Source organism: Pleurodeles waltl, chromosome 9 (genome assembly GCF_031143425.1).
Source record: "Pleurodeles waltl isolate 20211129_DDA chromosome 9, aPleWal1.hap1.20221129, whole genome shotgun sequence".
Taxonomy (NCBI): domain Eukaryota; kingdom Metazoa; phylum Chordata; class Amphibia; order Caudata; family Salamandridae; genus Pleurodeles; species Pleurodeles waltl.
The window spans coordinates 429,043,134-429,068,003 of record NC_090448.1 but is presented as its reverse complement, the minus strand read 5'-3'; the positions used below and the strand labels follow the sequence as shown (position 1 = coordinate 429,068,003).

Genomic DNA, 24,870 nt, shown 5'->3' with positions numbered 1-24,870 from the left:
CTCAGGCCGCATCCCAGTAAATCATTATTTTGCACAACATGCCACCTCAGTGGGACATGTGTGCCCAGACGAGGGTCCCAATCACACTGTGTCACTGGAACCAAGTCTATACCTAGCTGATGTGCCCATAACAATGGCTAAAACGGTTGTGGGTTGCTTGTGGTCTGGTTTAGGGTGGACCTGGCTTTGAAGTTTGGGCTGGACTGTTCACACTGAAGTAGGGTCAAATCCGATTTGCATATAGCTGGGTCCAAACTGAGGTGGCATGATGTGCAAAATAACAATGGACTGGGATTTGGCCCCAAGTAATTACCAGTGGCTGACATTAATTCAAGCATTCCATCCATCACTTGTATACTTTAGTATGAAACTCAAACCCGGCAAGACTTAAGTGGTGAACTTCGGGAACAAGAACTCTCCATGGGACTCCACCTGGTGACATCAGAGCTTGGATCCACACCCACACTGATCGTTCATGCCAGAGACTTGGGAATCATCCTGGATGACAAGTTCAACATGACAGCAAAGGTCAATGTATTCAACTTCTCCTTCTTCCGCAATGTTTGCATAATCTGCAAGATGTTCAAATGGCTACCACCTTACACCAGATGCATCATCACAAAAGCCCTTATCACAAGCAGATTAGACTACGGCAACTCGTTCTACACTGGGATCTCCAACCATCTTCTACACCATCTCTAGATCATCCTGAACACCGCAGCGGGACACATTCTTGACCTTCCATGGTGCAATTATATCTCACCACACCTCAGAAAGCTCCACTTACAAACACAGCCAATTGAAACTCCTCATACACTAGCTCAAGGTACTGCACAATATTAGACCGGGATACCTGAACAATCGTCTGCACTGTGTTCATGCATGTGTGTGCGTGCATTTGTATGCGTGTGCCCGCATGTTTTTTTTTTTTTTAATGTAGGATCATTCAGTCATATAGCTAGAACCTGCTCCTTTCTACTCCTCATTTCCTTCTCCTTCAGATCTGAACTACTGAGGAGTAGCTGAAGGAATCACGTTTGTTTCTGACAAGCCGTTACTGCAAGATGCTCCATCATCCTCCTCACTCGCCAGTCTTTGGTCCACATCAGATGAAATGAGTGAGCTGAGTGAATGTCAGTTGCAACCACCTCATCTCTCCCTCCAAGACCAGCCCATCCCTCTTTGTCTGGCATAGTTCCTATAGTTTGATATAAGCAAATACATAGCCCCTCCATAAAGAGAATTAGGGAATGCATCAATCCATTATCTTCATAAATATGCTGCTCACTGGGAAGACAAACTGAAACTCAGTGGTTTCCAGTGGAAGAACTACCTCTGCTAGCGATCTGAACAACGGGCTAAAACTTCCAGAGAGTCTTAGAGCTTTCTCTATTTTTAAAAAAAATGATTAAGGTTTTTTGTGAGTATTTTGGTTACATCATGCAAGGTGCAAAATGACCGACAGTCATGTTACGGCATTAAGAGAAAGAATAATAGATGGAGGTACACATGACAAGCAGTTCAGGTAATGATAAGCATTGTCAGAAAGACATATTTTGCGGGTAATACATTAGCATGGGTTGAGCAATGGGTACCAGGACGTATATCCGTACTGATTTCATCAATTGTAGGCATCCCAGGTACCCTATAGGGAAGGATGTGGTATGAAAGGAAGAGAAATAACATCTGTCATCAGCCGGGGCATCAGGGAAACGTGGGGAAAAGAGTGTGAGGGGAAAAAGGGCATAGGAGGGGGAATCCGCATGGCTCCGGTGCAGATAACGGCGGTAAGTCAGACAGCGGCGCTGGTGTCGAAGTCGTTCTAGAAGTCGATGCACTAGTTTCTTCCTTGTTGCACCAGAACTCACCGCCAAGGGCCTGGGAACTGAATTTAGCACCACTTGGCAAGTCAGGACTCTCAGCAAGAGAGCCCAGGTGCTGGCAGGTTAAGTCTTTGATGTCCCTGAGACTTAACAGGAGGCAAGCTCTGTCCAAGACCTTGGAGAAGCTTTGGAAGCAGGATGTAGCAAGCCAAGTCCAGTCCTTTCCCTCCTAGGTCATAAGCAGCAGGCCAGCACAACAAAGCAACAGGCAGAGTGGCAGTCCCTCCCACAGCATCCAGATCTTCTTCCTGGCATAGTTTCCTCAGTCCAGAAGGATTTATTTATGTGGTGTCAGCGGTCCAGTACTTACATCCACTTCCGCCTTTAAAGTAGTCAAACTTCCAAGAGAAGTCCTTGTTTTGCACAAGACCTCTGCCTTTCCCTGCCCTGGCCCAAGACACACTCCAGGGGGTTGGAGACTGCTTTGTGTGAGGACAGGCACAACCCTATTTTGGTGCAAGTGTCAGCTCCTCCCACCACTGTAGCTCAGGAACGCCCATCAGGACATGCAGGACACACCTCAACTCCCTTTGTGTGACTGTCTAGAGTAAATGCATAAACAGCCCAACTATCATCCTGACCCAGATGTGTATTCCATAGGCAAGGAGAGGCAAAGAATGGTTAAGCAAGAAAATGCCCACTTTTCGAAAAGTGACATTTTCAAACTTACAGTTATAAAACCAACTTCACCAAAGGATGCATTTTTAAATTGTGAGTTCAGAGACCTCAAACTCCACATCTCTCTCTGCTCCCAATGGGAAATTACACTTAAGATATTTCAAGGCAATCCCCATGTTACCCCTATGGGAGGGATAGGCCTTGTAATTGTGTAAGCCGAGCTTAGCAGCACTGTATTTCCTTATCATGGCATATAAAACACACCAGCACAAGCCCTACCTTTTAAATACACTGCACCTTGCCCATGGGAATACCTTGGGCCTACCTTAGGGGAGATTTACATGTAGTAAAAGGGGAAGTTTGGGCCTGGCCCAGGTCGAAATGGCAGTTTAAAACTGCATTCTCAGATACTGCAATGGCAGACCGAGCCACATTTGCTGGGCTACCCATGTGGGTGACACAGTCACTGCTGCATGCCCACTAGTAGCATTTGATTTACAGGCTCTGGGCACACACTGTGCACTGCAGTAGGGACTTACTAGTAACCAGGGAGCACTTGCACTTTAGCAATGGTCAGCAATGGTAAAGTGCCCAGAGTCTTAACACCAGCAAAAATGAAATGCAGCGCAGTGTCAAACACAGGAAGTCAGAGGCACAAAGTTTGAGGATAAGCCTGCAAAAAGGGCCATTTTCAACGAGGCGGGTTTGTGCAGTTGAGGGAGGCAGGGGCTGGGAACAACGGTGATGTAACAGTATCCCGAGAGTTGGGGGGGGGGGGGGGGGAGGGGGGGGAGAGCCTTCTCTAACCAGCTCCTTAAATTGGGTAAGCATGGTGGCCCAGGCTGCTGCAATGGAGCGCCTTCGGACACAGTTTTCTCTATAAAGGGAAAATCTTTGTCTGAATCCTAGACACCATGCGGCCTTTTAGGAAGAACTCCTTCTGCCATGTTACTGATCAATGAACTAGGATGAAGGATGGTTTACCTCACTAAAGTAGAGTGACCACATGGCGTGAGTCATTTGTTCTGCTCTCAATAATATGTGGATCACAGCACTTAGAGAGCCACTCTTTAAAAAAAACTTTTGCTATCAAGACGACTCTTGAATCATGAGACAAAGGCCCCAGAATAGGAGCTTCCATCATAGGCTGGATCTGTTTCAGATGCTCACGATATCCTCTTAATATAAATGTATATACAATGCACCTAAAGGGGTTATTCTGAGAATTTAGCAATGGGTGACCCAAGCATACCCTCACCATAAATTATGCACATACATCAGCCTGAATGCAGTTTGGTTTCTATCTCATGAGTGTGATTGCATTGGTATCAGGATAGAAGTCAAGCATCAGTCTCCACAAGAGTTGTTACTTGCACACAAATGCGAGAAAGGTTCAGTGACAACTGGTGCATTGATGCAGTGTGCCACTGAGATCTACCTCGCATCAAAGACTAAGTGCAAATGACTAAATGCCAATGACACTTTCTGCAGGAAAGCCAATCAACAGTTTAATCTGAGTTTTCCTGCTCAGTGATTTTCTTCAACCTCACCCTAGAACAAAATGCTCCTTGAGCCCTTCAGCATGGTGAGGCTACTAGGGTTAGTTATTTTTGCCGATATTCCACATTACCAACAAATGGTAACTTTCTTCTTTTCTTTACTGTTAGGTCATCATTAAATTACACCACTTGCCACTGTAAGTGTCTTGGTGCCACCAGGGTGGGTAATACCTGGCTTGCAAACTCCAGGCTCAAAATGTCTGCGTCCGACAGATGTACACCGAGTGAAACTGCTGCAGGGGCTGAAAGCAAGAGCACAGCCTGCCTTCTCCTCATCCCGACCCCTGCAGCACAAGCAGTAGAGCAGACTTTGCTCTCCAGGCAGGGCCCCTGAGCTCCCTCACATCCTTCTCCCCCAGCTTTCTGGAGAAGGGTAGCCCAGGACCAATGGCAGAGAACAGGCTGACTGGGTCTACAGCACAAAAGATTAAAAGAAGGCAAGATTCCTCCATTGTGTGCTCCTGCCATGACCATGGAACCCACCCAGTCCTTCCACTAACAGTGAGCATCTATTCTAAGCAAGGAGAAATTGTCAGAGGATTTGTTCCCGGAACTCGGGGAAACCCAGACATGGGAGAAAAACTATGTACAAAGTAAACTTGTCATTCTTACCTGGAGCTTGTCCTGCATTTTTCACTGTTCTCTAAGGACATCTTTTTGAAAACCAGTTATATTACTTCTAACACATGTTTATCTCACTCTTATACATTTATGAATTAACTTTGGTGATAAAGAAGCAAGCTGAATTTGGTACAGGCTAGCTTGAGTTGCAGTTATGAACCATGTTCATGCATTTGGTGTGAAGAGGTAATCAAATAGACTGAGCTAAAGATTACACACAATACACAGACTTAAGCTCTGACCATAGAGAAACACAATAAGAAGGACAAAGGAACATAAACGTTTAAAACATAAAGCACAATATAGTGCTACCTTGTATATTCTCCTTTGTGAGAATTCAGTGTATAAGTAATCAGAGCAATACACTAATGTGCAGATATTGAATTGTGACCTACGATCCAATTATATTGACTGGAAGGAAGGGGTTCAGTTCCCAGCTTGGAGAGAAGTTGATAGCTTTTCTTAATAATTGTGTATTAATTAGACAGCATTTTAAAGCAATACAGTAACTTCAGGAATACAGTTAATGTATAAACACAATATTAACACAATCAGGATGTATTTTGTAAGTAATTCTCTTACTTTTTCGATATAATCTAGTTCTGCTTATACTGTTACCACAGTCCCTACATATGATAAACTTTATTAGAAGGACTGGCCAGCCAACGCTGTGCAGCCATCCCTGCATGTGATCACAGGGTAGGCCACACAATCCCAGTATCATGAAATAGTAGCCACATTGAACAATGCAATAAATATATGGCCTTGGTCAAAACAGTAAAATGATGATGAAATTCAAAGAGAATACCTGATTAACTATGACAGACCACAATTTGTTGCAAACATTTCATACACAGATTATAAACAGACATTTTTTAAATTACATATTGGTTTAGGATGAGGCATACACATATGTGGGGAAAAGGAATGCTAATATCTGTTCTAGAAAGTTAAAAGTAATGTAGGTTTCCTATTATCTGAGACATTAATGGAGAGGAATACTCTCTATCTTAATGAAGATACTTACCTTTCGCAACGCTCTTTCTGGAGGAAACTTCATATAACCTCAAGTTCCTCATCTTGTGAATATCCCTAAAAGCCAGGACTTGATCTTGACAATTTTCTCAGCAATTCCCTCACATATCAGTATGTGGAGTTGTGTGGCTCAGAGTTGGGTCTTTCCCTCGCCGGATGTGACCTTGGGGTCCCTACATAGATGACCCCACCAAGCTCGGACGTCATTTTTTTTCTGATATATCTGTCCACGTCGTTGGACAAGGAGCTTTCAACAATCCGACTGTGCTGATCTCTAGATTGGGCTCTTATTGTATGGGCGAGATACTTTATGAACATATAACCTGACACCCAAGTAGCAGCCTGGCAGATGTTCAAGGCTGGCACACTGCACATTAGCGCAGTTGTACCATCATTTGCTCTGATGGAACGAGTGTGCAAGTCTTCCAGAGACTGCTTTCTGGTTGGTCAGGTTATAACATATCTTGATGCACAAGACAATCCATGGAGATAGTCCTCTTCTGTACCACTCTGTCCTTTTTTGCACAAGAGAAACCCAGCCGTTGTGTTCTGGAGTGGTCAATGAGGAAGCTCAGGCTCCTCTTTGGTTGAGACAATGGAGTGGTTCTTCCTTCTTAGAGAGGTGAGCAGGGCAAACAAATTGGTAGGATGAGTGACTGTCATAGGTGAAACGTGTGACCAGGAGAAAGGCAGCTTTTGTACGAACAACTAGCTTGCTCACAGGACAAGCTCAGGTAATCGCAATGAGAAATGTGGATTTCAAGCCAACTCCAAGGGCACAAAACCTCCTGGCAAAGGACAAATTACCCCACCCTGCTATGTCTAGTGCACACCGTATGGTAGTAGTGTTGTCTGTGAGAACCTGTACCATTTCCACCTTGACAGACTGGAGGACCGCTTTCACCACCAAGTGTATTGCCCGCAGCCCCAACAAGCTGATGTGAAAACGGGCTTTCGCTGAAGACCGTTGCCTTCTGATCTCCAACTCTCTCAGAGCACCCCCCAACACAGCCATGATGCATCCGTTACGACCATTAACTCAGGGTGGTGCAGACAGAGGTCTGTCAGTGGTCCAATTGTGGTCTAGTGACCATCATTGCTGGTTTTTTGCAGTCATCTCCAACACCAGGATGTAATCCAACAGTTTTGCTTGGTGCTGTGCCCACTGAGACTTCAAACCCCACTGCAACGACCCCATGTGCCACCTACTGTGGTCCACAAACGGGGGTCAGGAAGTTTTAGAGGTTCTCTCACTGAGACCCACATCGAAGGTGAAACATTAGGATCATAGCCTGAATGTCCTACACTCACTGAGACAAAAGAAAGCTCTGGAAAGCATAATGTCCATAATGACTCCAATGAAAGGGAGCCTTTGCAAAGAAGTCATGTGTGACTTCAACATGTCTGTTGAAAGACACAACAATATCAACTGGTTGGTTGTCATTTGGAGGTAGTTTATGACTATTTAAAGTGAACCTGCCTTCAGCAGCCAGTGGCTGAAATATGGGAAGTCTGGTATTCCCAACCTTTAGAGATGGGCTGCAACCAGTACCATCACTTTCCTGAACACCCTAGTTAAAATGGTAATGCTGAAGTGGAGCACCAAGAACAGTAACTGATTGTGGCCTACCTGAAACTGCAGAGAGCATCTGTGGAACTGCAAGGCTGCAAAATGGAAGTAGGGATCCTGGTCCAACATCACCATCCAGTCTCCTGAATTCTAGGAGGTCATAACTTGGGTCAGGAGGTGTATCCTGAGTGTGTCCTTTCAAAGGAAAAAGTTCAGAGGGCAAGGATCTAGAATAGGATGAAGACCTCCATCATTTTTGGGTACCAGAAAGCAACAGGAATAGCAACAAGTCCAATTTATGATGACAGTAACTTCTCTATGGTTCTCTTGGCAAAGAGAGTTTAAACCTGTTCTTGAAGTACAGACAAGTGGTCCTCCAGGAGATGCCGTGGTGTGGGTAGCATGTTGGGAGTATGGGTGATGAATCAGGAAAAGGAGAGAGTAACCATTCTAAACAATTTGGGGCACTGATTTGTTGGAAGCGATGCCTCTCCACCTGGGGAGGTGATATATTTTACTACCTGCCAATTGTGCGCCACTGAGGAGAACTGAAAGTGGTTTTGCAGCTGCTGCAGAGAGAGGTGCTGAGAATTGGGTAGTACACCTCCCACGGGGACCTAGACACTGGCAGTCAGATTCCCAGTGGACGTGCTAGACCGCACGCTATCCACTACTGAGGTCAAGACAACTTACTCACAGAGGTGCTTCACCGAGGACAGACTGCATGACAGCCCCTTCTCCCTTCGTCCCTTACAGACATGCTGCTGGGCCCCGGAGCTAAACCTGGATCTTGCCCTCCAGTAAATAGGCAGTTTACAAGGAGGCACTAGCCTGCTTTTTAGGCCCAGCCTTCCTCTTCCAACATCCCTCCCGAGAAAGCTGGGTGGTGAGGGCCTCCATAAGCTCATTGAATCCCACACTGTTTCCAGCCAACCCGCAAGACAGAGTCTCAAAATACATGTAGGCTTTCGCAAAGAGAATGTTGTCTTCTGCCAGCCACGCTCCTAGGGCTGTGAACACCAGTGACCTACTGGGGAGATACCTCCATTGTGGGACACGGCAGCCAAGATCTTGCCAGCTACCCAAGATGACATCCAAATCAACCTGCAGCGCCTTGCTCAAGATGAGGAGGATGCAGGAAAGTACTCCATAAGATCAGGTCTGGGCTGAACCTCTGCTGCTCTCTGCATGACAGTGCCAAAGAAGGCAGATTCTTCGGTAGCCACAGCTGGTAAAGGTGACTGGAGGCCTGCCCTGAGAAGAATACTGACCACTGGCGTTCTACATGTCAAAAAATGGTGGGGTTGCTAGATCCCCTCTCCCCCCACCACAGCATAAATGCACTGGGTTGAGGCATGGGGTTTGGTGCTGTAAAATGTGGGTAATGGCATCATATCAGAAGTTGAGGTCAACCATGGGTGGGGTCAAGTAACAGTTGGAGTCTTGGATGAATCCATCAATGGTAGACCAACCGGCGCCCCCACAGATACTTGGTTCTCGAAGGTGCTTTAGAGGGACCAGGTCGGAAACTGAAAATATTGTACATGGATTCTTTGAATTCATGGAGTTGCTACGTCTTTGTCACTAGCCCAGGGAAATCAGGACACCTGGGAATGAAGATCAAAATCAGTTCTGGGATCGGTGACTTTGCAGCCTAGAGTTATCCAGAAGGTTGGGAGGCTCTGCATGGTGGAAGTGGTGGGATGAAGGGGAGATGGGCTTCTACATCTTTTGCTTCTATGGCTTACTTAAAGATCCTGATCCCCAGGATGACTGTTCAAGGAATCGCCCTTGGGAGCGAGACAGCATCCAGGTTCTTCACTTCAACCGAGACTAGGCCATCTTTGACTTCTCATGGTGCTCTGCGATGTAAAGTTTGGCCTCACAGTCGCAGATTGCCTTCGGGTTCATCTGTGTGCATTTATCACACAACATTGAGTTGTACTTGGAGCCCAGACAGCAAAGGAAGACCTCATAGAAGTTAATCATAAATACCTCTTTGTGCCAGTGCTTACCAGCTTGAACCCTGTCAAAGTTGCATCTGGGGCAGGACTGACATGACGTCAAGCTGCATGATGATGCCTACTGATGAGAGAGGGAATTTGTGAGAAAACTCTCAGGATCCAGTATGGTGCGTAGGGATTTTCACATGATGAAGAATTTGTGGTTAGAAGTAGCCTTCATAAACATCTGTTAGTGTAAACGAGGTGCGTTTAATGTGACAATGAGCGAAACAGGAATAGTCATCAGTACATTATAAATATGTTCTCACTAAAAACATGATATACTGTACATGAAAGCTCAGAGGTTATATTTGAGAGAAAGCGTTTATGCTCCACATTTGAGCGCCCAGGAACAACAAGAATAATTTAGAATTGACCGTGAGTGGGAACTTTATAACTTAGATACTATTATTTATTGTATACTTTCATCAATGTGTTTTGCTGTAACACGCTTCACTACTTTGTTACTTTTTTCAAAGTTGCTTTCAGATATTCATATGTGTAATTGAATAATGCTCTAAATGAATAGGGGTGAATTTGTGATACACATTCTCATTAGAAATAAAAAGAAACTTACACTAGACCAGCGTTATGAGAGCTGATCTGAAGATAATACTATTTCACTAATTGAAATTCATAAAGTAGGTACTTTGAAGTGTGCTCCCAAATCTTCTGTTGACTTTTTATTAGGTGTCTATCCCATCCTCCGGTCTACTTAAGCTGGTGCATGATTACTATCTTACAGGCAGTCCTGAGTTGTTGAGTGACGGTTGGGACAGACTCTGCTTAGGTGTTTATATGCTTTACTCTCTAGTACCAACAACTCCTTTCGGATCAACATTGCTGAGACAGAACCATGATTTTCTTGAGATCTACCCTCCAGGAGCAGATGGAGGTACACTGCATTTCACATCTTTTCCCAGGACTTCAAAATAAACAATGTCTTCCAGTTTCAGAGGTAAACACTAATTATGAGTGAGTCCCCCCTCCACCCCCAACAAGAAAAAAAATACTTTCCTGTAATAATGGGGAGGGGGGGGGGGGGGGGGTGGGGGGGGGGGGGGGGAGAGTGGGGTGTCTATAATCGAATCTGGCCCCAAACGTGGCATGCTCATAAATTACTTCAGCTCATGAATTCACAGGCCTGCGTACATGTTTTTGTCAGCAGTTAATATTGACCTAATTTCCCAATGCCACCAATTTAAAAGTGCAATTCAAAGAAAATAATACTTTTTTTCCCCTGAGGATTTCATTATCTGTGGCTGTTTCTAGCTCAAACGAAGGAGAAAATAGCACATTTAATGTGGGTATGGGTCTTACCTTGCCTTATGCATGTCCCCACTGCTGATAGAGGACAGTGGCCCATCTGGGGTAAACGCTTTCGGTCTGTATCCTTTGCTCTGAATCCCAACACTCAGCGAAGGCTCCCGTCGTTTGTCAGTACCATATTGTGTCCTATCTGCTATCCTCCCACATTTTTCATGCAACCCTGGGTAGGTGGCATTACTGTGTGTGTTCTTCATTAAATTCTCTCTTTGAGGAGCTGCCTTGCTGGGTTTTGCCATCATACAGTTGGAGCTGAATGTATGGAGAGTGGTGTCTATTCCGCTGTCGCTTGACGTCCCCTTGGACACAGGATCTTGCTCAGCCTCTGTAGGTTCTGCCATATCAAACCACCGCTCATCACTATGGCTGCTAGAAGCGTTGCTCGACAACGTATTGCTGCTGGAATGACTGGAATACTGAGCTTCGCCCTAGAGAAGAGATGCATTTTATTCGGTGGGAAGAAAATTAAATAATAACAGGAAATCATTTCCAACATTACTGAGAGGTGGAAGCTTGAAGCATGGTTAAACAAAGATCTTTGATGGTCTACTGATGAAGGAATGATCAGTTAAACACTAAAAATGCCTCTCCTTCAGCCTCAGCAGTACGAATCAACCTAGATCTGCATGGCTGAAGGATGCAATATGCAGTCCTTCACTAATAGTGAAATTCTTCACTTATGAAGTGAGCCATTAATGGGCAGACCACTTGACATCTAATAAATGGACTAAGGTGAAGTCATCAAATTTCATCCAAGCCATCAAACAAGTGTACCTTGAGCACATTATTTCAGCGACCAAACAAAGTTAAACATCACTTTTAAGTGACCAGTAAGCAATATATGGCACTACAAAATTAACTAATAAGCAAAATAGTAACTAGTTAACTTAAAGCCTACTTAAACCTAAACTTGAACTGCGAGTTGAAATGTAGATGAACAGATTATGTACCTGTACAAATGATCCTTGTGGGAGAGTTTGCATATATGAATATTCTTGGTAAAACTACTAGCTACAGTGAGGACTTTAGAACCATTTGCAACTTTATTTTTACTGCAAATCAAATCAAATACCTTCTTTAAGCATCCAAAGAGGCACCAGCCACACTACCTAAGCTCAGTTCTCCATAATATTGTGCTAACTGCAAAACCAGTTCATCTACAATGTAGGAAACAGGTCTGATGCGGATATACCAAACTCGATCTGACTAGAGGGGTCCTAGAAGAGACCACCTTAGAAAGCATGAGCAAGATTAGTTTGGTCGTGTTTATTAAGAATAACAGGCATAAGGAGACACTTTTATTAGTGTTTTATAGGCATTGGTTAAAAACATTTGTTTGCTTCTTTCGTGTATTATGGTAAATTAAGGTCAGGAACTTAGGTGACAGGTTGGATACACTGCCATAATAAAATTCCCCACCCAGGCAGGTTCTTTCTTGGTTTTAAGGTCAGATATGCCACTAGCGCTTTGACTGTCACCATATTCTGCATTCCTGAGCCTAACATTACAAATCAGACTCACAAAAGTGTACGGACGTAATCCTCACAAATCGGGATCCCCTTAGTACATTTATAGGTTACAACAGGTTTTGCAAAACACACTGGTGGATTCTTTATACCAACGTTTTTAGCAGATTATTTCTAAATTTTCTATACTGGTTTACATAACTCTATTTTTGCCCTTTATCATGGACATTTGGTGCACTAAGGTCTTCTGAATCTAACAAATTACCCAGAGAGGCAGACTCAATGAACCCAACGTTTGTGTTCAAATCATTTGCATTCATTATCTTTCTTATGTTTGTACCGCATCTAAAGAACTGCTATATATCTTTCGAACTTGTAAAACGTCTCACTACAATGATTTTAGGATGCCACTTTGAAGCAACACGCATATCTTGCAGCTATATGCCTTAAATGTGCTCAGAACTAGCCTGTGTGGAATGATTATTTTCACTTCTAGAACTGCAGTATTTCAAACCAAAGGGATGTTACAAACAATTACCACTGGTGGCTAGGGGCTCTTTTTATGACAGTTGGGTAGTAAAGTGTACAGTTACTGCCATTGGTCCTTATTTGAAAGTGATCATGGCCTAAATAACATGAGAATATGAACCGTCTTCCTGCAACATGCGGAACACATTCACCATGACTTGAAATTGGAAATGATCAATTGCAGAAGCCAATCCTGATAGATGGGGACTGTCTCCTCATATTTTACCTGCTGATAGATATTAGTTCATTGAAGTCCTCCTCAATAACATTCCATTTATTTTGATTTCTCACATAAATAGCAAATGACTTAGAGCTCAGAACCCAAAATTGTCTAGTAAAACTTTCAAGCCATGTCTCAAAGTGTGCCCAATAAATACAGAATATTCTTTCTCCTCGGAAATGTCTAAAGATTTAAGACTGATGTGTCAGTAAACTGCCAGACATGTAGTGTGAACTGGGCATCCTAAATCCATCTCTTGTAATATGACCACTTTCATGGTAAGTCTATTTGCTTTGTTTCATCCTGGCATTGAGAGCTCACACATTCCAGGCCGGACTGCTCAACTCTTATAGGTTCTCCGCCTTCAATGGCAAGAGTTCAAAACATAAGTAGTCATTAAAAAGCTTGCTCTTGGTAGCCACATTATGATACAATAGCTACTCCAGCCCCCCCACCCTTTCTGTACCTCTCGATATAAAAAGAGTTTGGGTGTGCTGCTAAGTTATACAGTAAGATGCCTATTGATATTCATAGGCACTCATCTGATCAGTTGAGCCATACAAAAGGACTCTGGTGTAGCACATAACATCAAACAACAAGTTGCCTGTTGAGACTATTATTATTTTTTACATGTGATTGACTACAGTGGTTTATCCAGTACGTCTGTCTAAATATTCAGGAACCCAATGACCCCAAGCTATGCACGGCATTTCATCACCACCAAGACTGCTATACTTCAAGCTACTAAACATGCTCTGCTTGATTTATCTGTTTTGAGCAAGCATGACCAACATATGGTAACTGTCACACTACAGTGCTTGGTGCATCTGCCAACAAAGTTATGGTTTTTGCTACCAATTCTTGGGTCATTAAAATGTTGTCAATTTCCATGCTGAGTTAATTATTATCAAAAACCATAGAAAAAGGCATTTACTCACACAGGCCTGATGGACAACTTAGCCAGACGTTAGCAGGTAGATCGAAAGATAACCAGAATTACCTGTGGCTTCTTAATGTGTTTTCAGGAGTGCTCAATATACTGCAGCATTCCAGAGGAGGCCTTCAAATGCCTAAACATACCTCTTGAATCGATTCAGTGAAAAGTAAAAAGGGAGCCTCAATCTTATTTTAAACATGGCATGTGAAAGCATGGGTTGTAGGTACACTGGATCCCAGGGTTGGATGCTCATTTTAAGAGAGATGTGCGGGCCTCATCTTTCACAGGCAGACTCTCTTGACAAAGGCCCATTAGGTGTTTAAGCCAATGGCATACTGGGCAAATTCCACATTTCTCATATTTTCTTCTTCAGAATAGAAAGGATCACCATAGATGTTACTGATTTTGGTCTGGAGATATGTAAGTGGCCTCACAATTCCCTACTATATTAAGATAAAAACGTCATGCATTCCAAGGTATATATTCACCCACTTTACAACCTACTCAAATTAGAGATGATGCACCTTCTACTGAAAAATCGAGCCCCCTACCTCTATTTCTATTGGCTACCTTCCCAGCTTTTGAAAAACATTTCCAGAGTCATCATCATGTACTCAAAGGAGGCCCCAGCAGCACCTCAGAAACTCTTATTGCAGCACAGTCAATCATTCTTAGCAACCATGGGCCAAAATAAAATGATAATTACATCATGACTAGGTCATGATAGTATCTGTCCTCGTGTGATAAGTATCATTTACCAGCCTCACAAACGTCCATAACTTCACTTCATAAGCTAGGTTCTCACGATCCACCTCCTGCTTCAATTGCACAGCATTTCAGATTATGTAGCTTCATTCAATAGATGCTTAAGAATGAATACAGATATGTATCTTATGATGGTAAAGGACGTCAAAGTGATCAGTGTTTTAAGTCAAATGCATTTCTGAGATTGAACTCCATGTTAATTGAAACATGATGCAACATGCAGTGCTGCTGAGTTTAAAAGCGTCAGATTCCACATCCTCACCACTGAACCAGGTTTGACTATATTCTTACAAGGTGCTGTAGAATCAATTGGTTGCAGTCATGTAGATTTCTGCTGAAGTAATGCAAGGGAGTTGAAATGAAGTGGTCTGCAGGAACAAAGTATACCTGTCCACTTCACCCTTTAATTGCATAAAGCACAGCCATGCTTCTTCTCTTAAATAGTTAGAGATCAACTATCACAGACCGAGTTGGAAGTGCACCCCCCCCCCCCCCAGTAAGCATCACAAAATGTGTCATCACAGTTAAAACATCCTAAATGAGCCTTATACGAATGGCCATTTGCCAATAGAACTGCCTTCTTTTCGTTCCTCTTTCTTGAATGAATAGTGTTGTTAGGAAGATCTTACTTTGCTATGGATCCAAATCACAAAGATTTGCCAGTTAGTCAATGTGGATTTTCCAAAACACATTCAGAAGTGAGAACCTTGTCATCTGAGTCCTTCCAGATTGATTCTTTGGAACCAGTCCTGATGAGGGCCTGCCATGACATTTCACCTCTAACTAAATCACACATACCGTCTCTGAATCAGAGGGAGTAGCAAACTTGACTGGGATGACACTTTTACCTATAAGACAAAATATGCATAAGCTGTGTTATACATGCACAACCAAGCATGAACACTTTTGTTCAGTGTTCATCTGCATTAATGCACTGTATTAATGCAAGTCTAGTGCCCTGGGGTTGCAAGAGCAAGACAAAATGTTTCCACTAACAGCCTTGTGCCTGGCAAGAACTTAAAGCATACAGCATCTGTGGACAAAGTAATATCCCTTTGAAAAAACAGTGAATTTATCATCACACAATCACAAGGAAAGCATACTCAGCACTTCCTTTCAAATAATGTGCATAACCTAGGCATCAAGGTAGATTCGCCTTTGTTTTGGATTTTTTCTTGCTTAGCATTAGAAAAGATCTAGTTTTAAATCAAAAACTATATTATAACCAGAATATTTTGCATAACAGAGTTTTTTTTTTTTTTTGTGAACGGGGGTGAGCTGCGAACTTGTGACTGTTCTGATTTACTGGTTAATTTCTACGCCTGACGGAGAGTGCCAATAATGTTAGGCTTTACCTCCAACTATTTTTGCTTGCTTTGATAGATTACCATTCAGCTTCAGTAAATAAAATGCGAACTGTGATAACTCTGTAATGAAAATATCACAATAGTAATATTTCTAAAGTATGATGTTTGGTTTTGTCACATTTAACTCTAGTCATCACAATCTGCAATCGCTCAGTGCAGACCACCTGGCTAAACCCAGAAAAAGTTAGCTACACATCACATATAAATTTTACTTTAATAAAGGGCTTTAATCTTACACACATACCTTCATAACCCCATGCATGGAAGTAAACTGTTTAGGGTCAGTAATAAGGAGATATTTTGAGTATACTGTACCCTCGCATTACACTGCTGTTATATAGAAATTTAATATTTTGAGGGGTAACTGTCATTGTCAAATATATCTGCTCTGAAAGGTAACATTGTGTATCAAGTGTTTTTAGGATCCATTAAAGAGCCGCTAGGAGAATATTTGTTGTACAAAAGTCATACACCACCAATGTGTTCTCAAATATTTGCTTCAGAACAGTCTAAATTGAAATTTAGGTTATTGTGGTGCTTCTGAACTTACTTTAGAATGCCTGTTGGGAGACTCCTTGCCAGCTAGGTCCTGCCGCCCTTGACGCTTTGCTGCATAATTTCCAGCCACAGCACCAACTCTGGATTGTGTTGGAATATGCCACAGAGGTTCTGCAAAAATTCGAAAGGTGTTTAGACCACATACAAAGCAAAACATCCCTTTTAACTGTAACATGAAAGCCAAAATTAAACGAGACGGCTTTGAATTTAACTCTGGGACCAAAATAGCATGTTGCCTTGGGCTCACTCCCTTCTATGGTTTGGAGAGCGCTACTGTTTTTTTTACTAACTTCAGTTAGAGTTAGATCACATTGTGCAGAGAGGTATTTAGGTACAACTAAACACAAAACAAACTTATTGGAAAGGCTTGTATGTTGATCCTATTAACGTTGAGACTAGTCATTTTAGTGAAAGAATGTTACCTTTACCAATAATTGGTTAGCACTGGCTGCTTCCTATTCTGAGACACTGGGATAGCCAGTTAAGCAATGATGGGGATCTAGACCTAATAGAGCAGACAAAGTTGATAAAACCAAAGTATGCAATTGTGAGAAGGTAGCCTCTTTCTAGCCTTGTTACCCCCACTTTTGGCCTGTTTGTGAGTGTATGTCAGGGTGTTTGTCACTGTTTTCACTGTCTCACTGGGATCCTGATAGCCAGGCCTCAGTGCTCATAGTGAAAACACTATGTTTTCAGTATGGTTGTTATGTGTCACTGGGATCCTGCTGGTCAGGACCCCAGTGCTCATAGGTTTGTGGCCTATATGTATGTGTCACTGGGACCCTGTCACACAGGGCCCCAGTGCTCATAGGTGTGCATGTATATGTTCCCTGTGTGGTGCCTAACTGTCTCACTGAGGCTCTGCTAACCAGAACCTCAGTGGTTATGCTCTCTCATTACTTTTAAATTGTCACTAACAGGCTAGTGACCATTTTTACCAATTTACATTGGCTTACTGGAACACCCTTATAATTCCCTAGTATATGGTACTGAGGTACCCAGGGTATTGGGGTTCCAGGAGATCCCTATGGGCTGCAGCATTTCTTTTGCCACCCATAGGGAGCTCTGACAATTCTTACACAGGCCTGCCACTGCAGCCTGAGTGAAATAACGTCCACGTTATTTCACAGCCATTTTACACTGCACTTAAGTAACTTATAAGTCACCTATATGTCTAACCTTTACCTGGTAAAGGTTGGGTGCAAAGTTACTTAGTGTGTGGGCACCCTGGCACTAGCCAAGGTGCCCCCACATTGTTCAGAGCCAATTCACTGAACTTTGTGAGTGCGGGGACACCATTACACGCGTGCACTACATATAGGTCACTACCTATATGTAGCTTCACCATGGTAACTCCGAATATGGCCATGTAACATGTCTATGATCATGGAATTGCCCCCTCTATGCCATCCTGGCATTGTTGGTACAATTCCATGATCCCAGTGGTCTGTAGCACAGACCCTGGTACTGCCAGACTGCCCTTCCTGGGGTTTCTCTGCAGCTGCTGCTGCTGCCAACCCCTCAGACAGGCAGCTGCCCTCCTGGGGTCCAGCCAGGCCTGGCCCAGGATGGCAGAACAAAGAACTTCCTCTGAGAGAGGGTGTGACACCCTCTCCCTTTGGAAAATGGTGTGAAGGCAGGGGAGGAGTAGCCTCCCCCAGCCTCTGGAAATGCTTTGTTGGGCACAGATGTGCCCAATTCTGCATAAGCCAGTCTACACCGGTTCAGGGACCCCTTAGCCCCTGCTCTGGCGCGAAACTGGACAAAGGAAAGGGGAGTGACCACTCCCCTGACCTGCACCTCCCCTGGGAGGTGTCCAGAGCTCCTCCAGTGTGCTCCAGACCTCTGCCATCTTGGAAACAGAGGTGCTGCTGGCACACTGGACTGCTCTGAGTGGCCAGTGCCACCAGGTGACGTCAGAGACTCCTTGTGATAGGCTCCTTCAGGTGTTAGTAGCCTTTCCTCTCTCCTAGGTAGCCAAACCCTCTTTTCTGGCTATTTAGGGTCTCTGTCTCTGGGGAAACTTCAGATAACGAATGCATGAGCTCAGCCGAGTTCCTCTGCATCTCCCTCTTCACCTTCTGATAAGGAATCGACTGCTGACCGCGCTGGAAGCCTGCAAACCTGCAACATAGTAGCAAAGACGACTACTGCAACTCTGTAACGCTGATCCTGCCGCCTTCTCGACTGTTTTCCTGCTTGTGCATGCTGTGGGGGTAGTCTGCCTCCTCTCTGCACCAGAAGCTCCGAAGAAATCTCCCGTGGGTCGACGGAATCTTCCCCCTGCAACCGCAGGCACCAAAAAGCTGCATCTCCGGTCCCTTGGGTCTCCTCTCAGCACGACGAGCGAGGTCCCTCGAATCCAGCGACACCGTCCAAGTGACCCCCACAGTCCAGTGACTCTTCAGCCCAAGTTTGGTGGAGGTAAGTCCTTGCCTCACCTCGCTGGGCTGCATTGCTGGGAACCGCGACTTTGCAAGCTTCTCCGGCCCCTGTGCACTTCCGGCGGAAATCCTTTGTGCACAGCCAAGCCTGGGTCCACGGCACTCTAACCTGCATTGCACGACTTTCTAAGTTGGTCTCCGGCGACGTGGGACTCCTTTGTGCAACTTCGGCGAGCACCGTTTCACGCATCCTCGTAGTGCCTGTTTCTGGCACTTCTCCGGGTGCTACCTGCTTCAGTGAGGGCTCCTTGTCTTGCTCGACGTCCCCTCTCTCTGCAGGTCCAATTTGCGACCTCCTGGTCCCTCCTGGGCCCCAGCAGCGTCCAAAAACGCCAAACGCACGATTTGCGTGTAGCAAGGCTTGTTGGCGTCCATCCGGCGGGAAAACACTTCTGCACGACTCTCCAAGGCGTGGGGGATCCGTCCTCCAAAGGGGAAGTCTCTAACCCTTGTCGTTCCTGCAGTATTCACAGTTCTTCAGCCTAGTAAGAGCTTCTTTGCACCAACCGCTGGCATTTCTTGGGCATCTGCCCATCTCCGAGCTGCTTGTGACTTTTGGACTTGGTCCCCTTGTTCCACAGGTACCTTCAGACAGGAATCCATCGTTGTTGCATTGCTGATTTGTGTTTTCCTTGCATTCTCCCTCTAACACGACTATTTTGTCCTTAAGGGAACTTTGGTGCACTTTGCACTCACTTTTCAGGGTCTTGGGGTGGGTTATTTTGCTAACTCTCACTATTTTCTAATAGTCCCAGCGACCCTCTACAAGGTCACATAGGTTTGGGGTCCATTCGTGGTTCGCATTCCACTTCTGGAGTATATGGTTTGTGTTGCCCCTATCCCTATGTTTCCCCATTGCATCCTATTGTAACTATACATTGTTTGCACTGTTTTCTAAGACTATACTGCATATTTTTGCTATTGTGTATATATATCTTGTGTATATTTCCTATCCTCTCACTGAGGGTACACTCTAAGATACTTTGGCATATTGTCATAAAAATAAAGTACCTTTATTTTTAGTATAACTGTGTATTGTGTTTTCTTATGATATTGTGCATATGACACTAAGTGGTACTGTAGTAGCTTCACACGTCTCCTAGTTCAGCCTGAGCTGCTTTGCTAAGCTACCATTATCTATCAGCCTAAGCTGCTAGACACCCTATACACTAATAAGGGATAACTGGGCCTGGTGCAAGGTGCAAGTACCCCTTGGTACTCACTACAAGCCAGTCCAGCCTCCTACATTGGTTGTGCAGTGGTGGGATAAGTGCTTGAGACTACTTACCACTCTTGTCATTGTACTTTTCATAAGAGAAAAATATACAAAACAAGGTCAGTGTATATACACATAGCCAAAAAGTTTTGCATTTCCTCTTTTCACTCTTTTCTAAGTGCTGAAAAGTACTTCTAAACTTTCAAAAAGTTCTTAAAAGTTTTAAAAGTTTTTTCTGTCTTTCCAAAAAGTTCTGAAAACTTTTTTCTCTTTTTCTATCACTTTAACTCTCTCTGAAAATGTCTGGCACAGGGAAAAATGTTGAACTGTCCAAACTTGCATATGATCACCTTAGCTGGAAAGGAGCAAGGAGTCTCTGCATAGAGAGAGGTTTGAGTGTAGGGAAGAATCCTTCCTTAGAACTGTTAATTAATATGCTTAGAGTACAGGATAAGGCCATAAGTGCCCAATCTGTAGAAAAAGTAGCTAATGGTTCTCAATCTGATCCAGGGACTCCCCCAGGAAAAGGTTCAGGAAAGAAACTTCTCAGCCTGCCCATTACTAGACAGTCTAGCATAGTTGGTACAGAGGTTGAATCACACCATACTAATGGTGTGCTCTCACATTATACTGGTAGCCAAGCTGTTAGGGTGCCCTCTGTAAGGGACAGGTCTCATTCTGTTCATTCCCATCATACCTCTGTATCTAGAAATGTCCCTCCCACCCACCCTGATGACAGATTGTTAGAAAGGGAGCTCAATAGATTGAGAGTGGAACAAACCAGACTGAAGCTCAAGAAGCAACAGCTGGATTTGGATAGACAGTCTTTAGAAGTAGAGAGGGAAAGACAGAAAATGGGTTTAGATACCCATGGTGGCAGCAGCAGTATTCCCCATAGTCATCCTGCAAAAGAGCATGATTCCAGGAATCTGCACAAGATAGTTCCCCCTTATAAGGAGGGGGATGACATTAACAAGTGGTTTGCTGCACTTGAGAGGGCCTGTGCTGTACAGGATGTCCCTCAAAGGCAGTGGGCTGCTATCCTATGGCTATCATTTAGTGGAAAAGGTAGGGATAGGCTCCTTACTGTGAAAGAAAATGATGCCAATAATTTTACAGTTCTTAAGAATGCACTCCTGGATGGTTATGGCTTAACCACTGAACAGTACAGGATAAAGTTCAGAGAGACCAAAAAGGAGTCTTCACAAGACTGGGTTGATTTCATTGACCAGGCAGTGAAGGCCTTGGAGGGGTGGTTACATGGCAGTAAAGTTACTGATTATGAAAGCCTGTATAACACAATCCTGAGAGAGCATATACTTAATAATTGTGTGTCTGATTTGTTGCACCAGTACCTGGTAGACTCTGATCTGACCTCTCCCCAAGAATTGGGAAAGAAGGCAGACAAATGGGTCAGAACAAGGGTGAACAGAAAAGTTCATACAGGGGGTGACAAAGATGGCAATAAGAAGAAAGATGGTGAAAAATCTCAAGATAAGCATGGGGATAAGGGTAAAACCAAAGATCCCACTTCAAATCTTAAACACTCTTCAGAGGGTGGGGATAAAACAAATTCTTCCTCTTCTTCCCAACCTGCACACATTAAAAAGCCTTGGTGCTTTGTGTGTAAAAATAGAGGCCATAGGCCAGGGGATAAGTCCTGTCCAGGTAAACCCCCTGAGCCTACCACCACTAATACATCAAGCTCTAGTGCCCCTAGCAGTAGTGGTACTAGTGGTGGGACTGCTGGCAACAGTCAAGCAAAGGGTGTAGTTGGGTTCACTTATGGGTCCATAGTGGAAACTGATGTAGTCAGTCCCAAGACAGTTTCTGTCACACCTAGTGGCATTGGCCTTGCCACTCTGGCTGCTTGTCCCCTTACAATGGATAAGTACAGGCAGACAGTTTCAATAAATGGTGTTGAGGCCTTGGCCTACAGGGACACAGGTGCCAGTTTCACTTTGGTGACTGAAAACCTAGTGCACCCTGATCAACACATCATTGGACAACAGTATAAAATTATTGATGTCCATAACTCCACTAAGTTTCTTCCCTTAGCTATAATTCAGTTTAGTTGGGGTGGAGTTACTGGCCCTAAGCAGGTGGTGGTATCACCTAGCTTACCTGTAGACTGTCTCTTAGGTAATGACCTAGAGGCCTCAGGTTGGGCTGATGTAGAGTTTTATGCCCATGCAGCCATGCTGGGCATCCCTGAGGAATTGTTCCCTCTCATTTCAAGTGAAATGAAAAAGCAAAGGAGAGAAGGCCTGAAAACTCAGGATCCCTCTCCATCAACAGGTAAAAAGGGTATCACAGTATCCCCTAACCACCCTACCATTCAGGATACTATTCCTGTGGTGGGAGAAACCTCTCCTGGGGTGGCACCTGTTCCAAGGGAATCATCAGCTGGCAAAGCTGGACTCCCTGAGGTGGAAGTACCTCTCTGTGGGATAACTAACATTGGTGAGAAAAACAGCACCATTTTAGTTAACATGGAGCATCCCTCCAACCCTCCCAGAGAAACTTTAGTGCAGAAACCCTGCACTACCTCACAACACTTAGGACAGCATCCCTGCCCTAGTGTGGAGCTCATAGGACAGCATCCCTGCCCTGCTCCAACTCAAGAGAAACAGCATCCCTGTTCTCTCTTCCAGCCAGATGGACAAAGTTTTTGCCCAGCTATGGCTTTTCTGAGACAGCATCCCTGTCTGGCATTTCCATCACTACAAATAGGTTCAGTGGACAATTCCCACTGCTCTAAACTAAAACTTACTGATAGAAACTCTGAAAATACATCTTCACATTGTTGCTTAGCTAAAAAACTTCAAACAGGGTGGTTTACATCCCCACAGGGAAGTAACCATATAGTGGATGATAAAGGGAGTAACCAGTCTATTGCAGAGCTACTCTCTACTTATCACCACTTAGACAATAAAGTCTCAACTGGCCAAGGTTAGCCTTATTGTCCTTCGTTTGGGGGGGGGTTGTGTGAGAAGGTAGCCTCTTTCTAGCCTTGTTACCCCCACTTTTGGCCTGTTTGTGAGTGTATGTCAGGGTGTTTGTCACTGTTTTCACTGTCTCACTGGGATCCTGATAGCCAGGCCTCAGTGCTCATAGTGAAAACACTATGTTTTCAGTATGGTTGTTATGTGTCACTGGGATCCTGCTGGTCAGGACCCCAGTGCTCATAGGTTTGTGGCCTATATGTATGTGTCACTGGGACCCTGTCACACAGGGCCCCAGTGCTCATAGGTGTGCATGTATATGTTCCCTGTGTGGTGCCTAACTGTCTCACTGAGGCTCTGCTAACCAGAACCTCAGTGGTTATGCTCTCTCATTACTTTTAAATTGTCACTAACAGGCTAGTGACCATTTTTACCAATTTACATTGGCTTACTGGAACACCCTTATAATTCCCTAGTATATGGTACTGAGGTACCCAGGGTATTGGGGTTCCAGGAGATCCCTATGGGCTGCAGCATTTCTTTTGCCACCCATAGGGAGCTCTGACAATTCTTACACAGGCCTGCCACTGCAGCCTGAGTGAAATAACGTCCACGTTATTTCACAGCCATTTTACACTGCACTTAAGTAACTTATAAGTCACCTATATGTCTAACCTTTACCTGGTAAAGGTTGGGTGCAAAGTTACTTAGTGTGTGGGCACCCTGGCACTAGCCAAGGTGCCCCCACATTGTTCAGAGCCAATTCACTGAACTTTGTGAGTGCGGGGACACCATTACACGCGTGCACTACATATAGGTCACTACCTATATGTAGCTTCACCATGGTAACTCCGAATATGGCCATGTAACATGTCTATGATCATGGAATTGCCCCCTCTATGCCATCCTGGCATTGTTGGTACAATTCCATGATCCCAGTGGTCTGTAGCACAGACCCTGGTACTGCCAGACTGCCCTTCCTGGGGTTTCTCTGCAGCTGCTGCTGCTGCCAACCCCTCAGACAGGCAGCTGCCCTCCTGGGGTCCAGCCAGGCCTGGCCCAGGATGGCAGAACAAAGAACTTCCTCTGAGAGAGGGTGTGACACCCTCTCCCTTTGGAAAATGGTGTGAAGGCAGGGGAGGAGTAGCCTCCCCCAGCCTCTGGAAATGCTTTGTTGGGCACAGATGTGCCCAATTCTGCATAAGCCAGTCTACACCGGTTCAGGGACCCCTTAGCCCCTGCTCTGGCGCGAAACTGGACAAAGGAAAGGGGAGTGACCACTCCCCTGACCTGCACCTCCCCTGGGAGGTGTCCAGAGCTCCTCCAGTGTGCTCCAGACCTCTGCCATCTTGGAAACAGAGGTGCTGCTGGCACACTGGACTGCTCTGAGTGGCCAGTGCCACCAGGTGACGTCAGAGACTCCTTGTGATAGGCTCCTTCAGGTGTTAGTAGCCTTTCCTCTCTCCTAGGTAGCCAAACCCTCTTTTCTGGCTATTTAGGGTCTCTGTCTCTGGGGAAACTTCAGATAACGAATGCATGAGCTCAGCCGAGTTCCTCTGCATCTCCCTCTTCACCTTCTGATAAGGAATCGACTGCTGACCGCGCTGGAAGCCTGCAAACCTGCAACATAGTAGCAAAGACGACTACTGCAACTCTGTAACGCTGATCCTGCCGCCTTCTCGACTGTTTTCCTGCTTGTGCATGCTGTGGGGGTAGTCTGCCTCCTCTCTGCACCAGAAGCTCCGAAGAAATCTCCCGTGGGTCGACGGAATCTTCCCCCTGCAACCGCAGGCACCAAAAAGCTGCATC

General features: G+C 44.7%; 1 protein-coding gene across 4 annotated transcripts in view; it reads right to left on the bottom strand.

The window, feature by feature from the left end:
• The window catches only part of SIPA1L3 (signal induced proliferation associated 1 like 3), a 635,337-nt gene that overhangs the window by 121,540 nt on the left and 488,927 nt on the right, over window positions 1-24,870 (bottom strand). For all 4 annotated transcript variants that reach the window (XM_069207242.1, XM_069207245.1, XM_069207243.1 and 1 more), the window contains exons 14-15: window positions 16,449-16,567; window positions 10,610-11,043 (exon numbers count right to left, since the gene is read on the bottom strand). In XM_069207242.1, the coding sequence (XP_069063343.1) occupies window positions 10,610-11,043; window positions 16,449-16,567 (553 nt within the window). The remainder of the gene's footprint in view (window positions 1-10,609; window positions 11,044-16,448; window positions 16,568-24,870) is intronic.